This window comes from Juglans regia, chromosome 7 (assembly GCF_001411555.2).
Source record: "Juglans regia cultivar Chandler chromosome 7, Walnut 2.0, whole genome shotgun sequence".
Classification (NCBI taxonomy): domain Eukaryota; kingdom Viridiplantae; phylum Streptophyta; class Magnoliopsida; order Fagales; family Juglandaceae; genus Juglans; species Juglans regia.
Window position 1 is genome coordinate 43,996,040 of NC_049907.1, and position 10,043 is coordinate 44,006,082.

Genomic DNA, 10,043 nt, shown 5'->3' on the forward strand with positions numbered 1-10,043 from the left:
AATTAAGCGTGACTGGAAATTTAAAATTAAGAACTATGATTAAAAAAAAAATAATTGATAATCTATGGTGCGAGTCCCGATGATTTTGTGCACTGATTCTCCCAGGCCTGAAAGTCGAAACCAAACCTGCTAACCTAAACCGAAGGTTAAGTAGCTGAAAACAAAACCTGTACGTACCAAAATCCATATTATCCCTAAAACCCAATCTCACTCCTCCTTAGAAGTGGAAGAAGGTGACGAGGACGATGATGGGTACTATCTACGGCCATAGAATGACGGTGACACTCTTCTTGGTTCTCCTCCTCGCCTCCTCAGCCCGCTCCTTCTACCTCCCTGGCGTCGCTCCTCGCGATTTCCAAACTGTACGGCTCCCGAATTCTAAATCTATCATTTCACTCTTTGATGCTCCATTCTCTGACTTCCATTGATTATTTCTTTGCTTACTCCATAGTATTTTGTGGGTTTCTATGGTCTCCGTTTTTTTGTTGCACTGAGGGTTGTCTCTCCTCCGGGTAAAACAGTGATGGATCGTGGGGGTTTTTTTTTTTTTTTAATTATTATTATTATATATATCTGGGATTCAGGATCTGGCTACTGGTTGAAGTTACTCGTGGTTTACTACGAATGTGCCAGATCGAGCTCGTGATTTGAGGATGAAATTTCTTCTACTTGATTAGTTTTGGGTGGTTGATATATTAGGTTCTTATGTTGTCCAGAGATCTCATAAATGAAGGTTAGTTTGATCTTTGGTCTTGTTTGGGTGGCGCTTAACGCCTTGTTTTATGGTTCTATTGGTGGAAAAGTTTGAAATGCTAGAGAATTTGTTTGCAAGTTTTGTGAAAAACAAATTTGAGTCAAGGGACTGAATGAATACATAATAACGTCATTGCAAAACAGGAACAAATTGGCAAGTGGAAAGCATGAAAAGCTATCAAATGCGGCTTTGGTTTCTGTAATTTGATTTGACAATGTTGCCTATTCTTCAAAAATTTTGATGCTTAAACAAGGGTATCTATGTGCTGATTACATATTGTGGAAATGATGAGTGAGCATGGCAGGGTAATGCTAGTAGGACGAGCATTTCATGTATGAGATTGGCATATATGCAGGGTACACGACTTGGGATATACCTATATAATGTGTATGGCTGGGTCACCCAACAAACCCAATATAGGATGTTATGCAGGCTGTGGGAGTTTTATGCTAGGAGTAGTAGTTTAGTCCGCATTTACTTTTTTATTGATTTTGTTAAAAATATAAATATCGATTTTGGAACTCTTATAAAAAAAAAAATATCGATTTGGAACTTGTCAATTTTATTTTTTTTTATCGATTTTGTTGTGTTTTACATGGTACTTAATCCATTCTGCTTCGGAAGATTTACAAAATCAGTGCTATCGCTGTTCATGGAATGAAATTTTCAGCCTTCTCCTATCTCATTTCAATTCCATGGATAAGAAGTTTGACCAAAAATTGACTTAAAACTTACAGGTTCTTCTTCTTCTTCTTCTCCTCTCTCTCTCTCTCTCTCTCTCTCTCTCTTTTTATAACTAAAAGTTTTTAGCAAAAATGGCACAGCCCAAGTATACAGGAGTATACAAGAGTCACAAGTATCAGTGTTCTTTTTTCTCTTATGAGGAACCATCCTTCTTTCTGGTGCCATGATGTGAATTTGATGATGATTTGCTCAGAAATACATGAATTGTTGGACTTAATATCAAATTACTTGATGTACATGAGAACTTAGTTCTTTGGGGTGTTTGTGTAGTTTGTGTATTTGAGAATCTTGTTAAGAAGTTTCCGCTTTGCTTGATTTTCTTTCAGTCTTTTTTTATATATATATATTTTTTCTTACGGCTGCCTACTTTGAACAGGGTAATTCCCTGCCTGTCAAAGTGAACAAATTGTCGTCTACTAAGACACAACTTCCATATGACTACTACTTCTTAAACTATTGCAAGCCCAAGAAGATATTGAACAATGCAGAAAATTTGGGAGAAGTTCTCCGAGGCGACCGCATCGAAAATTCTGTCTATACCGTGGGTATCAGTACCATTTTTTGGTGCAAAGAATCTGCATATAAAAGAGAACTTTTTTCTTTCTACTTATAAAAAAATATATAAAAGAGTACTTTTGCATGTAGTAATTTTGGTTCTTGTTTCCTTGTTTATTGTGGCTCTAAATTTATTAATTATACCTCAGTTCCAAATGAGGAAGGATCAGTCATGCAAAGTCGCATGTAAACATAAGCTTGATGGTGCATCTGCCAAGAATTTTAAGGAAAAAATCAATGATGAATATCGAGTTAACATGTAAGCAATAAATTTCTTTGGTATCTTTTATGATTTTCCACTCCGAGTTTTATAATTTTTTATCTGATTTCATTGGTGTCAGACATTACCCTTAATATATTATAGTTTGTACTAAAATCTCCACAATGCACATGCAGGATTTTAGATAACCTTCCAGTTGCTGTTCTAAGACAGAGGAGGGATGGAAGTCCATCAACAACTTATGAACATGGATTTCGTGTTGGGTTTAAAGGAAGCTATTCTGGGGTATGCTTCAGAAGCTAATTGCTAGTGTAAAATAAGTGTTTTTCTGCTGTTTTACACATTTATTTGTTTTACAGAGCAAAGCGGAGAAATATTTCATAAATAATCACTTGAGCTTTAGAGTCATGTATCACAAGGATCCAGAGACTGACTCTTCTCGGATTGTTGGGTTTGAGGTTACTCCAAACAGGTGAGGTGCCCTTTTTCCTGCTTTTGTTTTGGCTGGCGTTGGATTCCTCTTGGGATGCAATATTAGTTTAGCTCTATTGTGTTTGTATTGTGAATGAACAATGATGAATAAAGGCATATAGGCTGCAACTGCACATTCTGAATAGAGAAATGCTATTCGATGGAAAGGAAGAGAATCAAGATGACTCTATTATTGATAAGAGTCCTTTCCTTCATAAGGCAAGGTTTACGTTTGAGGATGTTTCCGAGGGTAAACATGTTTACGCTGTGATTGATGTGGACAAATGTAAGGTTTAATATTTATATTAAGAACAATAGGTATTTCTGTCAGAAATACCTGGGGAAGGTGAAGGTGGGAGCTGTTTGGATAATCCTACCTAGTGCTGATTGCTCAGAATTATCTACATCATAAAGAAGGGTTGAATTAGTGAAGAGTTGTCTATGGACTGAAATGTTTTGATATTTTCTCTGGTTGTTTCCAGCTTTAGTTTAACTTTGGCTTGAGCTAGTTTAATCCCAAAGCATGTCCTTTTGTTTACTAGATGATGCTGCAATGTTGTTTGCATTATATTAGTCTGTTCTTTCTCCGTCATATTTTCTCGTGCAATATTCTTTCCTGCTCTCGGCGTGTTTTGGTGTAATTTATTGTTTCTTCTTCTGATTTTGAAGAGTTACTTTTGGGAGTTTTATTACAGATGCTTGTTTGTTTTGCTTATTTACATGCTGTTTGCTGCACTTTTTGGAATGTTCTGCAGTACAGTATAGAAAAGATGAAATTCTACTTGGGCTATGCCTACTTTTCTCATTAATAAAATTCTACTGTAATAAAAGAAAAACAGTATAGAAAAGATGAAATATCTGTTTTGATGTACTTTCAAATTACTGGCTTAGTATGTGTTTCTCTTCTCATCTGTCTCTGTAATACTCCAAACAGCATTAATCATGAATATAAGGACTGGGATGATAAGAATCCTCAATTAGCAACATGCAACAAAGACACCAAAATTTCAATGCAAGGTAACACTGTTCCGCAAGAAGTTGACACAGATAAGGACATTGTTTTTACCTATGATGTTTCCTTCAAGGTATTCACTTATCAAGCTCTTGCCCATTTCCCTCGAGTCATCTTTGTCCTTATTACATGGCATTAACTAGTGTTGGTCTGTTTTTTCTTAGGAAAGTGAGATCAAATGGGCATCCCGTTGGGACACATATCTCCTCATGAATGATGATCAGATTCATTGGTTCTCCATCATAAACTCTTTGATGATTGTCCTCTTCCTTTCTGGCATGGTGGCGATGATCATGATGAGAACTCTATACAGAGATATTGCTAACTATAATCAATTGGAAACCCAAGATGAGGCTCAGGAGGAGACGGGATGGAAACTTGTCCATGGAGATGTTTTCAGGCCACCGATTAATTTTGGCTTGCTTTGTGTCTATGTTGGTACAGGTGTTCAGATATTTGCAATGACACTTGTGACAATGATATTTGCATTGCTTGGTTTTTTATCTCCTTCCAACCGAGGGGGGCTTATGACTGCCATGGTTCTGTTGTGGGTTTTCATGGGCTTATTTGCTGGTTACTCCTCTGCACGTCTGTACAAAATGTTCAAAGGCACAGAGTGGAAGAGGAATACCTTGAAAACTGCATTTATGTTTCCAGGTATTCTTTTTGGAGTATTCTTTGTCCTGAATGCCCTAATATGGGGTGAACAGTCTTCTGGGGCTGTGCCGTTTGGAACGATGTTTGCTCTTGTCTGCTTATGGTTTGGCATATCAGTGCCCTTAGTCTTTGTGGGTAGTTACTTGGGTTTCAAGAAACCAGCCATCGAAGACCCTGTGAAAACTAACAAAATTCCTAGGCAAATACCTGAGCAAGCATGGTACATGAAACCGGTCTTCTCTATTCTCATTGGAGGCATTCTTCCATTCGGGGCTGTTTTCATTGAGCTCTTCTTCATCTTGACATCAATATGGCTGAACCAGTTCTATTACATCTTCGGCTTCCTTTTTATAGTGTTTGTGATTCTTCTAATCACTTGTGTGGAGATAACAGTCGTGCTATGTTACTTCCAGTTATGCAGTGAAGACTACTACTGGTGGTGGAGATCTTACTTGACTGCCGGCTCCTCTGCACTCTATCTTTTCCTATACTCTGTCTTCTATTTCTTCACCAAGTTGGAGATCACAAAGCTGGTTTCAGGCATCCTATATTTTGGATACATGATAATTGTATCTTATGCTTTCTTTGTCTTGACCGGTTCTATCGGCTTTTATGCTTGCTTCTGGTTCGTTAGGAAAATCTACTCATCCGTTAAAATCGACTGATCTAAAGATGCTGAAAAGAGTTACGCAAGATGAAGATGAATTCCGGACCATGACAGGAAGCGGAGAAGGGATAAAGATTAAAGCGAAATTTCCGTCCCACCCTCAAAATCTTTTTCTATCTTCTTGATGGTCGCATAGGGCTTGGCCCATTATTTTGTTTACACCTTTGTTAATGTCATCAATTTGGGCAGCTTGAATAGGGACCTTGATGTATGGCTACTTGTATGATACCCGTATGGGGACAACACAATTACAAGTCCAAATTTTTTTTATGTCTCTAGTGTTTGATATCTTATCATTTGATGGGGAGTATTACTTATAACTGAGGTGAGAATCTAATAATGCACCCTTGGCGTCAATGGAAAATATGATCTTAGTTGCACTTGCTTGTGTGGTAAATGGGTAGCAAAATGTTCATAGCAAACTAACATTATGCTAATATTGTTTGATTTATAATTTAACTTATATATATCTTTTGTAAACAAAACTGTTTACAAAGGGGAAGGTGAGGAGGTCGTGGGAGTTAAGTATGACCTCTTTGTATAAAAAACGAAGTGAAGATGGAAAATTAACAACAACAAAAAGAGTTACCCCCAAGTAAGTTATGAGCCTATGGCTAACAGCGTAAAGATCAAACGCCAAGGCTAGATTGGCCATGCCAACGAGAAACTCAAGGCGGAGCACTGATTTTGGAGGGTTCTGCCATTCCTGGGTCAGCATAACTAATCCATCATGAGCTCATGATTATATTTGGTTTGTTCATATAATACTAAAGGTACGTTTGGGTATTGAGAATATTTGAAAAGTATTGAGAATGTTTGTGAATAGTTATGAATAGAGATTGGAGTGAGTTTGTGGGTTTCATTAAAAGTATTTTGAGTTGTTTGGATGTGTGAAGTATGTTGAGTTGTTGACTTTTGGATAGGTAGTTGAAAAATGTGTGGGTCCCATAAATATTATAGTGATTTTATTTTTAGTAATAAATATTATAGTGATTTTGTTATAGTGATTTTTTAATATTAATAAATATTATAGTGGTTTTATTTTATATTTATATATTATAGTGATTTTATTTTTTTATTTATATATAATAGTGATTTTATTTTTTATTTATATATAATAGTCATTTTATTTTTTATTTATATATAATAGTGATAAATATTATAGTATTTTATTTTTTATTTATATATAATAGTGATAAATATTATAGTGATTTTATTTTTTATTTATATATTATAGTGATTTTATTTTTTATTTATATATAATAGTGATTTTATTTTTTATTTATATATAATAGTGATTTTATATTTGATTTATATTTATATATAATAGTGATATTTTTTATTTATATATTATAGTGATTTTATTTTTTATTTATTTTTTATTTATATATTATAGTGATTTTATTTTTTATTTATATTTAATAGTGATAAATATTATAGAATGTTTGTGAATAATTATGAGTAGAGATTGAAGTGGGTTTGTGGGTCCCATTGAGAGTATTTTAAGTTGTTTGGTATGTGGAGTATTTTCAATAGTACGAGAATACTTGAAAAGTGCTGAGATATGTTGGCTACCCAAACGTAGCCTAAGCATTTGATGGCTTAGACTCGAATGGCAAGTTCGCAAGCTTGGCAAAAGTTTTACAATCGCAGCTTCCAGTCCAGCACAGGGTGCACATGCACCCTAATCCACTTGGCTCCAAAAAATTAACTGAAGTCACCAAAATTTTTTACGAGCACTTTTTTTTTTTAATAAATTATATTGATCAAAGAATAGACAAAGTCATGTACAAAATTCTAAAAGAGAAGACAAAAGGCAGCCCCTAGGCTAGGTAGGCGCATTATAGACAAGAAAATCATGTAGGTCCATGTCATTGAAATCAACAGCAATGGCCCATGTACATAGTGTTCTAAAAATAAATCTTGAAGCTCCTCCAACGATCTCTCATTGTCTTCAAACGTTCGGTCATTGCACTCCTGCCACAAACACCACATAATGTATATAGAGATCATCTTTCAAACAGCTTTAATATGTTGTACGCCTCCTAAATTTGTTCAGCTGGCCAGTAGTGCCACCACCGTCTCCAGCGTAACCCAAGCTAAGTTTAAACTACTGAACGCCACATTTCATAATACCCTAACTGTCTCACAATGTAGTAAAAGATGATTTACAGACTCGCCCCCTTCTCTACACATACAACACCAATCGACAATGATTATCCTTCATTTCCTCAAGAGAATATTCCCCAATGAGGTTGTCTAAAAAAAAAAAAAAAACTGTTTTGGAGGGTGCCTTATATCTCCTAAGCCTCCTCCACAGGAATTGAATTTTGGGTCCTTGTGTGAGAGCCTTATTAAAGGAGCGAACCGATAATACCCATTTACCAGTAGGTATCTACCACAATACATATTCTTGCTGATTGCTCAGTTTTATGGAGTACAAAAGGCTGTAAAAATCTGCAAAGCTGCTCATTTTCCAATTTTGTGCCTCTCTACTAAAAATGATTGTCCAATGGATTTGCCCCCTGATATCTCCATGACTTCCGCCACTGATACATCTTTATCACTTGCAAAATGGAAAAGTGATGGAAATATCTCTTATAAAGTACTATTACTGCACCATCTATCTCTCCAGAATTTAATCTTGGAACCATCCCCCAACTAAATTTTAGTGTGTCGATTTAAGGTCTCTTATCCTCTTCTTATGTATTTCCCACTCCATACACCCCTCTTACTCCCCCCCCATAAGCCTCCATATTTGCTCTCAATCACCACCTTCCATAAAGTTTCTGGTTCCTTATGATATCTCCACAGTCATTTGCCAAGTAACACCCGGTTGAAGATCCCCATCTTTCTAATGCTCAATCCACCATTAGAAATGAGGTGGCATATCGTCTCCCACTTGACTAAGTGAAACTTGAACTCCTTCCTCACTCTAACAGAATTTCTTATGAAGTGGGATTTCACTTCACTCCACAAGAAATCCCGTTGGAGTTTCTCAATTCGAAACGCCACTCTTGCAGGTATAGGGAACAATGATAGAAAATACGTTGGTAGGTTAGATAAGGTACTTTTAATCAAAATAATCCTACCACCTTTCGACAAATACATCATTTTCCATTCTGTCAGTTTCTGCTCTACTTTCTCAATCACTTTGTCCCATAAAGAGGATGCTCCCAAATGAGCTCCCAATGGAAGGCCAAGGTAAGTCATAGGAAGTGAAACTATCTTACACCCCAACATATTGTAAATAGAGAAGTCCTCCAATTGGCACCATCTCTGATTTGTTGAAGTTCATTCTTAAACCGGATACTGCTTTAAAACAAAGGAGCATGGCCTTCAGTGCTCAAATCTGATTTTGATTAGCCTCACAAAAGATAAGAGCATCATCTGCAAACAACAAATGAGATATGTTAATGATTCCCCTCTCCGAGATTCTGATCGAAAAGCCATCCACGAAACCATTATTAACAAAAATCGAGGTCATTCTGCTAAGCGCCTCCATCACAATAACAAAAAGCAATGATGATAATGGGTCTCCTTGTCGTAGGCCTCGTGTGCTATAAAAAAACCCAATGGACTACCATTCATCAACACTAAGACTTTTGCTGTTGATATGCACCAACGGATCCATGACCTCCACATCTTCCCAAAACCACACCTCCCAAGAAGGTAGAGAAGAAAATTCCAGTTAACATGATCATAGGCTTTTTCCATGTCTAGCTTGCAAATTATCCATGTTGTGCCAACCTTCATTCTACTATCTAGACATTCATTGGCAATAAAAACCTTATCTAGAATATGTCTCCCTTTTACAAAAGCATTTTGGGATTTTATAATGATCTTCCACAAAACCTCACTTAGACGGTTCGTAAGCACTTTGGATATTATCTTATATACCCCATTCAATAAGCTTATGGGCTGGAACTCCTTAATCTCCGCTGCCCCCACTTTTTTTGGTATAAAAGCAAGAAAAGTGGTGTTAAGGTTTTTCTCAAATTTACCAACTAAGAATCACTCCTGAAACACATTCATAAGATTTTCTTTTAACACTTCTCAACAAGTTTGAAAGAAGCCCATAGAGAAGCCATCAAGTCTCGGTGCCTTATTTTTTAACCATTTTCCTCACAATTTTGTAGACTTCCACCTCCTCAAAGGCCCTTTTCATCTGAGATACATCATCCGGTCCTATGGAGTCAAAAGCAAGACCATGAAGGGTATAGGTTGCCATCCCGCCTGCTCGGTTAGTAGCTGTTCAAAGAAATCAATTACATGATTGTGGATTTCCTGCTCTTCTCGACACTCAACCCCGTCAATTTTCAGCATCTTAATGTTGTTATTTCTCTTGTGGGAGTTAGCAACTCTATGGAAGAATTTTGTACTTCAATCTGCTTCCCTTAGTCACAAGGCTCTCTACTTTTGACGCCATGACGTTTCTTCTAATAATATAATCCTTTCCAGGTCCATAACCAACATTATCTTTTATGCTAGTTCTTCCCGTGTAAGAGGTCGAGTCTCTTGAAATCTCTCTAACACTTAGATCTCTATCACCTTGTTTTTCTCACGCTCTCCTATATCTCCAAAAGATTGCATATTCCATAGCTTCAAAACTTTTTTTTAAGTGCTTTCAATTTACCTGCTAAGATGAAGCTAGGGGTACCATGAATCTGATACGAGGACCATCATTGTCTCACCCTTTCTACAAAACCTTCTTATATCAGCCACATATTTTCAAATTTGAAATACCGTCACCTTCTTCGGAGACCACCACAATTAAGCATGATAGGCCAATGTTTCAAACAAAGACAAGGCAAACGCCTTTGCCATACATCCAGAAAGTGACTTTCTCATGCCGACGATATTATGAAACGATCTAGTCAAAACCAAGTCTGATTATTAGACCACGTGGATGAACTCCCTACTAAAGGCAAATCCACCAAATTCAAGTCAAATATGCAGAAAA

The 10,043-nt window shown here is 36.5% G+C and overlaps 1 protein-coding gene across 1 annotated transcript; it reads left to right on the top strand.

Moving 5' to 3' along the window:
- Nucleotides 1–84: 84 nt before the first annotated feature.
- LOC108988648 (transmembrane 9 superfamily member 7-like) lies at nt 85–5,424 on the top strand. Its single transcript, XM_018961969.2, has 7 exons — nt 85–362; nt 1,875–2,039; nt 2,203–2,312; nt 2,450–2,558; nt 2,633–2,745; nt 3,679–3,829; nt 3,921–5,424. The coding sequence occupies exons 1-7, from the start codon at nt 246–248 to the stop codon at nt 5,076–5,078; spliced, it is 1,923 nt and encodes a 640-aa protein (XP_018817514.1). The 5' UTR covers nt 85–245; the 3' UTR covers nt 5,079–5,424.
- The last annotated feature ends 4,619 nt before the right edge of the window (nt 5,425–10,043 follow it).